Source organism: Thermobia domestica, chromosome 1, assembly GCF_964235325.1.
Source record: "Thermobia domestica chromosome 1, izTheDome1.hap1.1, whole genome shotgun sequence".
NCBI lineage: Eukaryota > Metazoa > Arthropoda > Insecta > Zygentoma > Lepismatidae > Thermobia > Thermobia domestica.
The window spans coordinates 406,069-422,192 of NC_137454.1; the positions used below are offsets into that span (position 1 = coordinate 406,069).

The window sequence follows — 16,124 nt, forward strand, 5'->3', positions numbered from 1 at the left end:
ATTATGTACGATTTTAGATCCAATTTTGCTGGTAAAAATTGTATAACTCATTTTAAGACTGTCTAGTTGCAGTCATTCACGTTATACCTGTTTATTGTGAAGATTTATTCAGTGTTTATTTCTTTCTTCTTTCTCAACAAAGGAAGTTAGAAAACAAAAAGCATCGACTAGCAGTCAGATGGAAATTACTTATCCGAATATTTTGCTTTCAGCTTGTTTATCAATTACACCGTATCTTTCTTTTTCTTTAAATCTGACTTTGGTGCTTAAGTTTATGAACTCTCTTTCCCTGTAGGTGTGACACAGTACTTGGTGAATTTTTACGAAGCATTAAGCACGATCCTTCAAGAGTTGATTTCGCAGGAATGATAAACATCTTAATCGTTCATTCACAAGCATCAGATGAATTGTTGCAGGTAAGATAAGATGGGTAATATTTTTGTGCTGTGGATATGAAACATGAAAATAAATAGAAAATTTTGATGTAAGGTAAATCAATAAATTTCATAATTACAATTTTCACTTTCACTGGTAGATTTGTTTTAAAAATAAATATAGAAGAGATTAAGGTGGGAGAGGAAAGAAAAAGAAAAATATTGCTGTGTTGGGAAGGAGTCAAGTGAAAGGCCATAGTCTAGTGGTTAGAGCGTTGGTCCCGGGTTCGATTCCCGACCGGTGCTTCCCAATTTTCGGCGTCCACCCAATGTCGTGAGGCAAACTGGGGAGTCACGTGAATGAAAAACGTGACGGCCACTGTCTAGAAAGTTCCTGACACGCCGGTTAGCGACAGGGCTGATCAAGTGTTCGTTGCTAGGCTGGACGTAGTTCAGCCGGTCGCTGATAGATGGCGGCTCAGACCCTTAAATGGGCTGTTACGCCAAGTGTTTGTTTGTTTGTTTGTTTGTTTGTTTGTTAAGGAGTCAATTTGGTTTTAAATCCATCTTGTTATCCATAAGAGATAATTGTTAGAAGCTATCTGATTAACTGAGATCTGAAAAAATAAATGTTATAACAAAGCAAAATCTTCTTAATGGTAGTGTAGTGATTGAGTATCCATTTGGCAACCTGGAGGTAAGGGTTCGATTTCTGGTAAAGTCAGCTTTTTCTTTTTAATTTTATTAATATATATATATATATATATATATATATATATATATATATATATATATATATATACTAGCAGCGTTCACCCCGCTTCGCTGCGGTCACCCCGGAACGCAATAAACTTTGTTACTTAGATAATTTTTACTTTTTCGCTTTCAAGTGATATGATAAAAACCATAGAAGATTGCAGTAAATCTTAACATTATATCGCCTGTCATTTATGTTAACCCGCCCCGCTTCGCTGCGGTCATCCCGGTGCTGGCATATTGTAAAAGTGTCTGTAAAAATAAGCAAATCAATTAAAAAATTTTAAACAGAAGATTCAAGCTATTTTCCGCTGTATATCGCCTGTCATTTATGTTAACCCGCCGAGTGACACGGTCATGCGGGTTGCATATAAATACGTTTATTTTTACCTATGATGAACTAATAACAAAGGATTTGTACGTTATGGACACTTGAATGGTCAATTATCTCAAGACACTGGTAATTAAAAATTAAAGTGATATGATAAAAACCATCTAGGGTCCAAATCCTAATAACCCCCCCAAAATGAAAGAAATTGGTTCAGCCGTATTAGCGTGATGAGCGGACAAAGGATTTTGTACGTTCTCTTTTATATATATAGATATATATATATATATATATATAGAGAGAGAGAGAGAGAGCATTTGCCTCTAGTGCATATGGGGTCCTTGGTTCGATCCCAGCTCGCGCCAAAGTGAACTTTATGCTGGACAAACACCGTGTTCATGGGTTTTCTCGGAGTTCTCCTGTTTTCTTCCGCTTTCTTCATTCCACCATTTCATTCATTTATCGTCATCAACGTTTCCTTTAACTAACCAAGCTGGCATAACTGTGGGTCGTAAAACTTAAAAGATTTCATTTTCATTTCTAAATATTCAAATGAAATTTAAATTATTTCCTTAATTTGCGCGAAGTATATTATTTATCTAATTTTCGACCACTGTTTTCTTTCCTGTGGTCTCAATTAGAGTGTCAACTATTTAGGAAGTGCAGATCCTTCATATATGCGTAATACTTTTTTGTGTGTGTGTGTGTGTGTGAGAGAGACATATAAATATTTACATTTGTGTGCATAACGCCAAATGAACTAATAAAATTTTCTTTAAATGTGCTGGTGATGTTATTTAAATATTTTAAGTTAAAATATGGAATAACCGAAAATAAATAGTTATTAATTGTAAAACTGAACTTAAGTGCTCAAGTGTTTGATGGTAGAAATTAAGCGAGCATATTTGGAAGGCTGTCCTGCCACAATTGACAAGTAGTGGTCCTAAAATATTGCATCTTTTGTGGATACAGAAGTTTAAATGTGTACGAGGCTAGTTGTTAGTACGATCGATGACGTTGCAATAATTAAGGGACACACAAGTGACTGAAAATAAGGAATCACTGCAGTTTTAGGATTGACAAAGCATTTGCACATCACAGAGCATAATATTAAGGGAATAAACATTCTACGTAAAACGACTTCTTCCACTGAATAATAGATATTGGAATACTATTACATGAGGACTGAAAATACGGCGTTGAGTTTGAAGAAAGAACGGAATATAGAGATAAAAGAAAAAAAATATTGCTTAGACAACGCACATAAGAAATATACACACGACACAACAGGAATTCTCAGATAATTCGTTTGTAATAGTTGTCACCTCACAGAACTGCAACTATCGAAACATAATATTATAACAATCTGACAACATACGCAACGTTTTTCTGTGTTTTGGTGGCTTTCGTGATTACCTTAACCAGAATGAGTGAGTATACTCCTGCAAGCGTAGTAAATGAATGTATAAAGCGGTATTGGCACATCAATATATTTACAGTTCTAAGCGTAAAACGATAACTTGGCTTAATATGGCCAATTCTTCATAAAAGGTTTAAAGAAGCTGAATAAAAACAAGAACATTGTTTTAGGACCACTTATGATATTTATCTACACAGTACAGCCGCCGAAATATAGTCGTTCAATTTGTACTTGTTTATTATTTATTTATTTATTTGACAATCACCAGATGCAGCTCAAAGACCTTTTTATACTGGATATCTAACAACAATAACAATGGAAAGGATTTGAGAAAGTATCGGCCAGGGCCTGTTTAGTAGGTACCATCCTGGCATTTGCCTGGTAGGACTGTGGAAACACCAGTCAGGATGGTCGGCAGCGGGAATCGAATCCATGACCTCCCGAATGTGAAACGAACGCTCTACCACTTGAGCTACTTTCAAACGATTGAGCATTTGTTAAGGTTAGTTTAGACTTAGAATCACATAGTGTGTGCTTACAGCATTCTATTTCGAAGATCATGATTAGAATCAAGCAATGGAACTTACAACATTCTAATGTTAATACGTCCGTCCGTTACTCCACACGCAAATTCTTGAATGAAAGCGACATTTTCAATTTTGTTGGAGCGATTGTCTCGCCCGAGTTCGTTAACGGATTCAAAACATCTAACATCTTCGTGGGTAGTGGTGACTTTAACTATGCTACCCATATCCCATTCATTCTAAATGTACATTTCGGGTAACGCTAATATGCAACCCTCAGGCGAAAATATTTTAATACTTACCACAAATGCAAGCTCATTCATTCATAACGTGATTATGTGTGCTCTCTTTAACAGAGTTTATTGATTCTCGATTCTAGCATCCCGTCGAGCTCCCCCTCCGATTTCTTTCACTCCGCCATTGTTCTTCGTGGCCCTTTTCCCAGTCCTATTCCTCTTCTTTTTCACATCCATTTGTACTAATCTTTCAAAAGCTAAGTAAGCATTACCTTCTACTTGGTGATAGGCAGACAACTTTCCATAAGGCAGGCTAACAGAGTGATCCGTTACCTATGACCTAGCAAAGCTGTAGGAAATTGATCTATCTTGCTTTCAAACCTATATAAATTCTGGGTTATTGGACTTACGTTGCAAACTGAAAATAATTATTTAAAAAGAAATAATATAAAATTAACGCTGCTCAGATATTTCAGTTTTCACTACAAATGAGAATCTGATGTATAAAATACTAATTTGAATAAAGGAATGTCCTGTTAGTGACTAATTGGTGTTCAACAGTGTAAGTGGCCATGTTTATACCACTTACTGAATATATAATTTTAGTGAAAAATTTTACTAAAGTGTGTATTTTTATATCTAAATATATATATTAAATAATTTTAGATTGAACTCCAGGCCTGCGTAATTAATTATATATATGATGTATAGGTAAAGCTAGTATTTATTTACTTGATATATATGTATTCGTTTTTCTACAGCATTATTTCTTACATATAAAGGAAAAGACTTTTTCTTAGCTTTTAATAATAGATAGAAACACTGGGAGCATTAGTTTTAGACCGGATGTGTTACGGTAGAACGCAAAAATGCAAGGGGGGAGGTTGGTTAGCATCTTTCTCTTTGTAAATATAACGATGTTTTCTTTATTTAGCTTCAGATCGTATTCTGCAACGTTTATCCAGCATCATATATAAAAGACGCATGTTCGCTTAATCGGAGTTGTATTTCCAACACCAGTGGATCACAAGATTATGTAAGATACATGGTCCTAGGTCCCTGGATCGACTACTTTTAACAAGTTCGCAGTGGAAACTGCTTTTCTTTCTTTCTTTTTTTTTGGGGGGGGGAGGAGGATATGGTGTGAACGACTGCCTGGGTAGGTGGTCTTACGGGAAAACAAGGATTTAGGTTACGCAGTTCTTAAGATGTTTTCGGTGTTTATAATAAGAGACTTTTGTATAAGTCTTTAGTGATTACGATTTATTCAATTTTCTTCCCCCTGTTAGGAGTTAGATTTATTAAGTTAAGTAGAACTTGTTAAAGTGAAGGTTGTGTACCTATGGTTAGGTTTTTATTAAGAGTATTATTAGAACTAAAAGGGTTTTGGGTTTGGTTCCCCTGAAGGTTGATATTTTCTTTTCTTTTTTTTTTCCGTTAATATTGAATTATTTGCTGCACTGTTTTTGTTCCAACCTAAACCTGTGTTAGGAATTGCCCCTTGAAAAAAAGGTCAAATTTTCTGGTCTCATTAGTGAGAGACCATTGATTGGGAACGGCCTATTGTAGGGGGCTTTTTCTTGTCTCATTATTGAGAAACTGTGTTTTACGTTCACCTCACTTTTATCCTTTTCAATTCTTTTAGCTAGGCATCGTTAGCACAGATATCTTTTTCCGGGATTTCCGCGTACTTACGCCAAGCGTTTCTTACAATGAAAGTAGTGCTTTTAAAATTAAGACTAAACTAAACTGTTTCGTTAGTGAGAACAGTAAAGCGCTTATGCCACAGGTCTGATATGAACTAGAGAATTTTATAAATTTAAAGAATTCAAGTAGGTATGTAATGGCTCCGAATTCGAGCCTATATAGTTAAAAGCACATCGAAGTTTGCAGTGAAAACTCTGAAGAACATAGTCTGCGTTGCTTAAGTAAATATTTATTATTATTATTATTATTATTATTATTATTATTATTATTATTATTATTATTATTATTATTATTATTATTATCATCTACCTTAGAAATAAAAGAAATAATTGAAAGAAATTCTGGTATTAATTTGTTCATTAATATAAAAGTTCTCTGAACTCGGAAATAAAGCTCTCTAATTTCGAATACCCCTAGATGTTTTATATTGTTTAGTATAAACAGAGACCAATGAATAATATTCTTAGATATTATTATAAATTTTTGTATGTAGTGTATATATATTTATTAATTTCACAGAGTAAAAGCCGAAGAGACAAGTAGGCCAGAAAAGAGTGAAATGAAAAAGCAAAACTAAAGAAGTAAAAACAGGTAGTTTTAATTAAAGAGTTAGACAAAATATTGGAAACAGACGCTGTGGTGGGCAACTTAATTATTAATATGATGTGAAGAAGAGATCAACTTATTTCTTATATTATTTGATGTCAGAGAGCAGTTAAACAGAATACACATTACCTACATAAAACAAGAGAATGTCAGTTCTATGGGACCAATCAGATTAAAGAAATCCACCTCTAGTGTTTCTATTATTATCACAAATTCCTGAAATTTACGGAAGAGAAGTTAATTTATGATGTGATTATTTTCTAGTAGAGATTCTTTCCTTTTATTGTTTGAATTTATTACATTTTCAGTTTACTGCGATTACGTGGATTAAAGAATTCGTGCAGCTGTCTGGAAGAATGATGTTACCATTTGCTTCAGGAATTCTCACAGCCATTCTTCCATGTTTAGCGTACGAAGATGATTCTCGAAAAAGTATCCTTTTCATTTTTTTTATGTATTGTAGTACTAAGATTGAATATGGATCGCAAGATGATGTGTGTAGTGCCTAAATATCTCATGTCGGAACAAAAACCGCTTCTAATATCATAAGATCAGTATTAAAACGGCTGTTATCACGTTAGTTTGATTTAAATTTGAAACTCAGAATCGACCATCGAAATTAAAATTAGTTGTTTATGACGCCAGTGAGATCTTCAATAACTGTTTGTTCGCTTTCCGTCAACTCCTTCACCCTAACTTGTTTGATTGGATTTGTTCCAAAGAGATTTGTACTCTGGCGGTGCGAAGCTTTGAGCATAGCGCAACTGGTAAAGGGGCACTAAATCATTATCAAGAAATCGAAGAATATGTTTCTTCACCATTCTCATCCCCAATTTCCATCAGTAGCCATGGCTTAGAAAGGCAGTTCGAAAAAAAAAAAAAAAAAAAACGCCGTTTGATTACACTCGCAGATACAGAAGTTTATTATACACATTAGAAGAGTAGAACGTTACTTTTCAACATATTCACCATTCAAATTGATGCTCTTGTCATAACGTTTTACAAGGTTTAAAATTCCTTCTGCAATAAAATCTCCCGCATAGAAGTGAAGCCACCTGCTAACAGCATTGTGAATCGCATTGCCATTGTCGAAGCGGTGCAACGCAAACCAATGTTTCATGTGCCTGAAGAGGTGCAGTTGAGTTCATTGCTGATTACAGATGGGCGCTTCTTGCCACATTTTGCATGTCAGTTCGTTCCTCTTTAAACATGCGACACCTTCACTTATCATGTTTGGTCCGTAAACACCACACAGTTCGCGATGAATCGCAGCTACCGAAAGTTTTTCCGCACTGAAGAATCGTATTACCCACGCACTTCACATTTGGCGAGTGTTTTTATTAGAGTGTTCATTTTAGATTGTTATAGCGGACGAGTGAACTGCAACAAAATCTTATACTTTCATTATTTACTGTCTGCTGAACTACTGCACACAGCGACCATTTCTCGCACATGCACAAACCTAGGTTATTATTATTATTATTATTATTATTATTATTATTATTATTATTATTATTATTATTATTATTATTATTATTATTGCACTTGTATTATGAAAATGCACCAACCTATATGTCATTCATGTATGAACAAAGGAGCAGAGGTAACACATATTCGGCTCTAAATAAGGAAATTTATTTTCTCATCCATCAGTCTCATTGTCACAATCAAGTAGTCAAAGTTCCATCTTTCTTATCTTTTCGTAGATTCTATAATATTCTGGGGAAGTCATCAAATACGCTTGAAAGACGACCCAAGAATTAGTGGAAAAGCAAATAATAAAGTGAAAGATACGTTCAATATAGATTAAAGCTTTGTTATCTTGTATTTGCGTAATTATTAAGTTATGAAATAGTGCAACCACTTTCTTCACTCTTCCTGGAGGTAGTACCTACTTACAGAGAGTCCTACTTTTTTTGTTTGTTTGTTTGTTTTCGTATCCTCTTTTTTTCTTTGTATATCTAACTCATATTTTAATTTATGGGAATATGCTGGATGTAAATTAAAATATAATTTAGATTCACAAAGAAAACGAAAGGATATTCATCATCATCATATGTATTCGGCCATTATTGACAGGTCAGTTACTGCAGCTGAGAAGCTTCGATGTTCCACGGTCTTCAGGTAACCTTTTCGTGTTCACATACTATTTCTCTGTTTCATATCGTCCATTAATTGTAGTTTCCTTCGCCTCCTTTCTCTCTTTTCTGCCACTATACCCTCTAGCACGTCCTTCAGGATACAGTTCCTTCTTATCAATCGTCCCAACCAGTTTCACTTTCTCTTCGTAGGAAGAGAAACTGGTTGGGACATTGGAATTATATTTAAAATTGTTCTTTTCTCCCCCACCATTTCTAGCACTCTTCGACCCAGGTAATTTTTGCCATTCTTCTTCACATTCACATTTCGAAAGCTTCCAGTCGTTTTTAATCATTTTTGCATAATGTCCATGTTTCTGACCGATACAGCACAACTTTACACGAGAGCTCCTCCTTGGCTAAGCGGTTAGGGTATGCGCCTTCGGCGTGGGAGACCCGGGTTCGATTGCCGGCGGGAGCTCATGTGGTTCGGATTCCACGTTAATCAGTAGGTCCACGTCTCATATAGCCTCGCTGCTGAACGGGACGTAAAACTCAACATCAATCAATCAATCAAACTTTACACGAAGCATTTTATAAGTCTTTTTCGCAACTATTTATTAAAAGTCCCACAAAATAATGTTTTCTTCCTCCTAAAGGCTTCTTTCGCCATTCCTATCCTTGCTTTTATTTCACGTTCACACTTCACATCATGACTAATAATACTAGCCAGGTATCGAAAACTAATCACCTGTTCTATTTTCTTCTCGCCTACTTTTATATTTGACACAGACCCCTTCGTTCCAATCATCGTGACTTTTGTCTTTCTAACATTTATTTTCATCCCATGTTGTTCAGAATCCTTCCTCACGTTTTCTAACATTTTATTTATTTTTTCTTCAAATTCCACAAGTGCCATATCATCTGCAAACCTTATGCACCTAATCATTGTACCTCCTACTGATGTTCCGTCTTCATTTTGTTCACCATCTCTTCTAGATGCAGTAGGAAGTCGAAAATCCGAACTAATTGGGACCAGAGGTACTTCGGATTTTCGAAAATTACCAAAAAATGCCATTTAGGTCTAAATTTACTGTATAACTTTTATCGATACAGTGGTTATACAGTACATGCAGTATTTACAATAGCGTACGTAATGCTACTTACATTTAATATTTCTGAAGCACCTGCTCGTACACTAAATTACATTGTTCTTGTAACTCACACTTAAAACTTAACTTGTATAGGCCTAAGGGAAAATAAAAATAAAAATATGTATGACAAACAATTACATATGAATGACACTGACTTTTGTAAAAAACACTGACTTCACACAAAACCGACGGACAACCTTATTGTTTATCGCTAGCGCAAAGACAAAATGTAAAAAGCTTCTAGAAACTGCGTTCGGATTTTTGACGTTTCGGATTTTGGACATTCGGATTATCGACATCCTACTGTATATATTAAATAATGTTTGCGAGAAACAGCATCCCTGTCGAACTCCCTTTCCGTCAGTGCAACTGTGGATGTAAATTAAAATATAATTTAAATTCACAAAGTAAAGGATATTATGAAGACTTAAAATGACTCGCACTTCAAATATTTCAGCTAGGAAGTAATTCTGTATTATCTTATTAATACATGAAGATCCGTTTTCATTCTTTCAAAATGTAATTTGCGAGAACTATTTCCAACAATATGTAAGTTGTTTTTGTAGCTCCCTTAACATGTAACAGATATAAAGGAAACGTCGAAAGCTGTGAACTTCAGCCTAATGAAACTGATAACCTTGGAAGACGATCGAGATTTGCCTGAAGGATCAGAAGCAACAGAAACTCCAGAAAATGTGTCCAATGTTCAAAGCCAGCCCACGGAGCTCGATTTGCCTTCGGTGGTTGAAGTTCTCATCAAACATCTCCAACATACGTCGGTTCCTACTAAAGTAGCCGTTCTAAGATGGATATATCACCTGCACATCAAAATACCCAATAAGGTAGGCAGTAGTCTGTGAGTTGACGTTATTTTATTTCCCTTTGGAGAATACCAATGCATTTTATTTCTCCATTACCAGACTATGTACTGCAGAAAGAGATGGGAAGAATCTGGTATGGTAGTTGTTTTCTTTAAGTTAATTAAAAATATAAAATATTTTAGCTTATTCATAATTTTATAAGAGTAATGCTTTGTTAGCGAAAGAGAAAGTAAGAAATGCATTCATAATAACAGAACCTTCCTTGAATTAGTCTGAATTTACACTGTTGCTTTTATTATTATTATTATTTCAATGATTATCAACATTAATATATTTCGTGTTCTATGTTGTCAACATTAATATTTTTCGTGTTCTGTTTTATGTACGAGAGATATTTCCAAACTTTTGGGAATTGTAGTTAAAATTTGTAATTTAATTAAGTATCGTCTATGTAACATTGTAGTTTTTTCTTCTTTTTCAAAGTAATTTTTATTTAACTGATGTACACTTCTGCCAGCGGAAAACAACTTTTCAGGTCATATTGAAAGACTTTTTAGCAATCCATTTTTTATCCACTGATCCTCAGACGTTTTATGTATTAAATTCTGAAATTGCAAATTACGCAGAGATTTCTTCAGATCTGGAAAGATATTTTACTGACTAGAAGCCAGATATGCGAATAAGGTGAAGGTAGGAGAAATTCCCTGTTGCAGTCCTTTTAAAACTTATTGTTCAACAGACTAATATGTAGTCTTGCATTAACATGTTGCATCAATGATCAGGTTGGAGCTTTTCCAGAACAGTATTTTATAAGCTATGTTCCGTAGCGTGGTTCCCTTTGATAGATAATCCAAAATGATCTCATTGCAATTCGAAAATATTACAATTGGTACTTTACAATAGAAGAAACAAAATGTGTTATAGGTCGAGGTTCTTTCTGTGGTCTTCGCTGTTCTTTATTAGGTGTACAGGTTGTAGAATGGGAACAATTGTTGCTTGAGTTATTATTCGTTATTAAAAGAAGTCCCTAAGAGCAAATACGTGGAAGTTCATCGAAAATGTCTCATATGTGCAGTTTATTGACCGATCCTAATAGACGGAATGCTAATCAATCTGAAATCTTTCTGACTTTCAGGTCGTCGTGCAAAATGTTATAAACCTGCTGTGTACCAAATGCCTTTACTGCATTAACCTCCCGAATATTTGCTGGCCTGTCTCCTGCAAGGAGTTCTTTACACCATGTTTAAGCGTTACACTTTGGGAATCTAATTCTATAAATTCACCAAATTGTCTTTGTGAATATTGAATAATTTCGTATGTTTTTCACATTTTTTTCCACATAAAGGAAATAATGGCTCTACTTCAATATTTTAAAACTTAGCACTTACAAAATACGTCTATATTTGCAGAAGGGCTATATCATAGTGACGAGTTTCAAAAATATCTTTGGACAAACCTCCCATGATGTGGTATTATAACATAAGCCTTTTATTAATAACTTCGAAAGGCACTTACCTTGCTTTTCTGTAGCATAGTTAAACGCAACTACATGACACAGAAGAGCATGCTAAACACTTTTTGAGTGTATTGATGTTATGATTTGTTTATGTACGGAAGTATTAATTTCCAGCCGCGTAGTATTCGAGGTCACAACAGTCGAAGTGCAGCTAAGCTATGTGAATATAATGTTTATCTTATATTGTCACTGTGAAGTTAACATTGTAAAGTAAATGATTTCCAAATGCAGATGTTTCGGCACGTGGATGAGTTGTTTCCCATCTTGTTAAGGACGCTTTCCGATTCTTCCGATGAAGTGGTGCAGCAGGACTTGGAAGTGTTAGCTGAAATCATATCATCACATTCAGGAAAGAAGGCAGGATCTGAGGAGAAATCTGGTAATTATGTACTATTAACTCATTTTTAATTGTATTGTTTTATTATTATTATTATTATTACTTCTACTTCTTCTTCTTTGACAAGTTCAACTCTTTAATGATTTTTGTAAATCTGTGTGTAATACAATATATATGAATTGTAAGTATTAAAATTTACTATCTTGTATAAAAGTTTAGTTTCTGTATTTGTCTGTTGTGTCCGCGGAAGTATTGAATTTATCATTCCATTGAATCCAAGTGTAACGAACAAACTAGAAGTTTCAGGCGGAAGCTCATAGAAACATTACTGCTATCACACCGAGCAATAATTGTATATAAAATAAATTATTTACCAGAAAATAGAGAAAACAGGGTTGGAAAAAACCATAGTTTTTATAGAAAAAACAAAAAAACATGTTTTTTTGGTTTAAACTCGGTTTTTTGGTTTAAACAATTTACTCTATGTATTTATATTAAATATGGACAGAAATTAGTTTAACAACAAGGTTATGGTGGAAGGGGTACATAAGCTTAAAGCGGAATCCAAACCGCTTCTCGGCTTATATCCAAGAGAAATTGTCCATTTGGACACGAAACCGGGACTAATTGGTCACAAATGCGATTGCCGACTCACTCACGAAGGACTCTTGATAAAAATACGTTATACTGATCTTTACATAGGCCTATTTGTTAATATAATTGTCAAGAGTCATTCAGAAGGACTAAAAGATAAACAGTTACACAAGTAAAAACATTATACAGAATTATATATAAATCGGGAAACTCCCGCCTTAGCCATTGGGAAAATCCTGTTATTACCTTAAATGTATTTGTATGTAAAATTTTAAGGTCAACGTATCATAATCACTGCGCTAAAACTGAGGTATTAAATTACAAATTTGGTATATAGATATCATTCAATAAAATTAAAACCAAGTCAAATCCAAGCTGATGTTGGAAGCTACGTAGGCATTTAATAAATTTTGCCAATTTCTATCAATATACGTATTGAAGCAAGCTTGGCTTCTTTATAAAACAAGAGGCATTCATTCAAGTAGAAATATATAATTTGGTTTCGTTTCGTATGTTTAGGCTTAACATCCTTATGAAATACCAAGGTTATCCCGGAGAAGACTTTCGCTTAAAGGGACACCTCGAATTTCTATTTAGTTTACACTTGAAAGATGGGTTGCGGTTCGACCGAGAATTGAACACGGAATCCCTTGATTAAAAGGTGAAAAGTAGATAAACGTAATGCGGATGGTTTGATATGTGGAAACGTCAGCATGAAGTTCACACGATTTAAAGCATTTTTTTATTTGTTTGTTTGTTTGTTTTGTTTATTTTTTTTTTTAACAGCAGGTTTAAACCAGCCGACCCTCAGAGAAAACGAATATTCACATTTAAAAAAAAAAAATCATTATGCTTGCTTTCGCTTAACCTTGAAACGTCCATTGACGCAACTGCTGCGTCAAGGCTTTAAAACTTAATAATGCAGCCCCTATTTTAAGCTAGGAAGATAATTTCGATATCAATGTATTTCTGAAGGATGAAGCTTTCCGCCGATATGCATTTTATGTATGTGGGAGTTTACCACGGCGGAGATAGGGGAAGGTATTTTTTTTTTTTTTTTTGAGGGGGCATTTACCCCTTGTGGGTACAGTCATAAAAATTGGTACGTGAAGCAGTGAAGTAGTCCACTACACGCTAAATACCCTGCAAAAGTATTTGTTGTTTATATGGGGGAGGGGAAGGGTAAAGTTGGTCAATTTTTTAAGTCTCAGGTTTTTTAACATTTATTTTCTGGACTGTTCCATATAAGACAAGATATCTTTTCACTGAATTGATCTAGAAATATAATGCTTGTTGTACATGATGTATGTAGCAAAAATGATGTGCATAGAACTTGGTACTATGGGGAGGGGGGGGGGACAATTCAAATTCTATGAATTTTTCTTCTACGCATAACATTGGTTCCAGTATTTCCTACATAAAACGATTTCATTACGCTTTTCTTTTTAGTAAAATATAGAAATTCTATTTCTTTGACACACACACTCAATAATTTCTTGTAGGAAGAAAAAAGTATCTAACATCATTTTCAGCGTAAGTTGACTGCAAGGGTTTCCAGGGCCCCACAAATTCTAATTTTCTTTCATATTTTTTAGGATTTTTTCTTCTTTCTCTTCTACGAATAGGGCGGGAATTGCACAAATGTTATTTCGTTGGCATCCGTGTTCCAAAAGCTTTCCAACGATATATCAATCATGACTCTGTGAACATTCATCAGCTTCATATTTTCTGTTGTAGAATAACATTATCTATGATTATTGTAAGTTTCATTTCATTATCTTCTTTTACTTATGAAAAACAAGCAAAAGAAAAATGCAAATTTTGTATTATTTTTAGTAAGGCAGGCTCTTAAGGGGAGTCACCAGGACCCCCAACGTGAGAGTACGATTTCGTTCACATCCCTCGTGAGCATAGAAAGGTTAATGGTTCATTGAATAGGGAGAAGAAGCAGGAAGAAAAGAAAGCGTGGATCACGTAATAAGATGAAAGTAAAAGAGTTTAGTGAAGGAAGATGCGACAGCTGCGTTATACAGAGAACAACTCCTAAGGGTGTAGTGTTGTTTGATTGCCACTAAATTTCGTTTTATTTACTTTTGTTGTTATTCTATATTTGTTTTTATTATTGTTACCATTTAATTCGAATAATTGTTAGTGTTCTTGTTCTAGTTCTTTAAGTGCTTTTTTGTCCCTCATTTGACATGTTTAAAGTTTGCAACATTGTTGTTGAACTTCTGCTGTTTCACGTTTTCTCAAGTATGCTTTCCGAAAAACAGCTCTACGAATCCTACCGAATATTTCCGATGCATTGCACGTGAGGCAAAACAGTTCTGTGATTGATGTGGAGTTCATGCTTCACGAGTCGTCGTGGTAACTATAGTTCTCGTAATGAGGATGTGAAAACTGAGGCGCTGAGTATAGAATAAGCAAAAATAGTTAGTTCTGTATGCCAGCGAATTGGACAAAACATGGCCACCCACTTCACAACAAAACAAATTAACCACATATTTAAAATAATTGATTGGAGGCTGTAAAACTCTCAGCCCATATTCATTATGCAAATTACTAATCAAAAAACAAAATTGTTACAAATGCTCACTTAATACCGTAAGTCTATGTCAGTTTCAGAAGGATACTGTGCTATTCTTAAATTCCTATATGCAGGGTCTACCATTTAGTATTACACATTATATCATTAGTAGAAATTAGAAATTGAGTGTAGAAAACGTGCTTTTAAAAATAAATCACCTATCAGCGTGATAAAAACAGAGTCATGTCTGTAGGAGCACTTCGGTTGATGGGTAGAGAATTATATCAGATATTAACTTGGAGTAACTTTGGCATATCCCTGTCAAGTAATAATTCCCGAAATTTTCAGTGGGAACTTCCATCTTCCTCAACGCAGCAATATTTTCAGTAGCAAAAGTTACACTCACCCTAAATATTTGAACTTTCAGAGAACTATTCGGAAACTTCTCTTGATTTACTCAAAACTTCTCTAAATCGTCTGATTGGAGCTTGAGACTTCTAATCATGTATAGCGATGTCACCCGGCTCGGCTTAGCTCGGTTCAATTGAGCTAACAGCTCAAGCCGGCTCGATTGGAATAAACCATTGGTTCGGCCCAGGTGAGCCATCCGCTCGGTTCGGCTCAGCTCAAGTGAGCCATCGGCTCGGTTAGGTGAGCTGTGAGCCGAGCCGCTCGAGCCGTTGACAACACTACATTTGTTAGTTTAGTTCCTTAAGTTATTAAATTATCATAACAGTTATACATAACTTCAAAGCCATGTGAAGGAACTTTTCCGTACTTAACAGGGGCATACAAAGGGGATAATTCAGGGGCTTGCAAGACATCAAGCATGTTGTAAATAAATAAAAAGTCAATCAAACAGTTAACTTAAAATTCCGACTACCATTAACCCATAGAATACTGATAAATACAAATGAATGCTATGTAATAATGCGAGAGTAATTTCCTCACAAAAACCCAAGTGTACGGAGCACAAATCTTTGTCATCGTGCAAACCAATAGTTAAGAACCACTCTAACACTGAGCTGCTGTGAGTTAAAGACAGGTGAATAGTACATAGCAGTTAACTGTTGAAGAAACTACAAGGTCCAAAGATGTAAGGCACACGTGCCAAGAACTGCTTTCAAATTAATATACACTCATATC

At 34.8% G+C, this 16,124-nt stretch overlaps 1 protein-coding gene across 2 annotated transcripts in view; it reads left to right on the forward strand.

Annotated features, from left to right (window-relative positions):
- The window catches only part of LOC145682979 (protein VAC14 homolog), an 86,462-nt gene that overhangs the window by 42,927 nt on the left and 27,411 nt on the right, over positions 1–16,124 (forward strand). For both annotated transcript variants that reach the window (XM_081754338.1, XM_081754335.1), the window contains exons 5-8: positions 296–416; positions 6,260–6,383; positions 9,769–10,025; positions 11,752–11,899. In XM_081754338.1, coding sequence (XP_081610464.1) covers positions 296–416; positions 6,260–6,383; positions 9,769–10,025; positions 11,752–11,899 — 650 coding nt within the window. The remainder of the gene's footprint in view (positions 1–295; positions 417–6,259; positions 6,384–9,768; positions 10,026–11,751; positions 11,900–16,124) is intronic.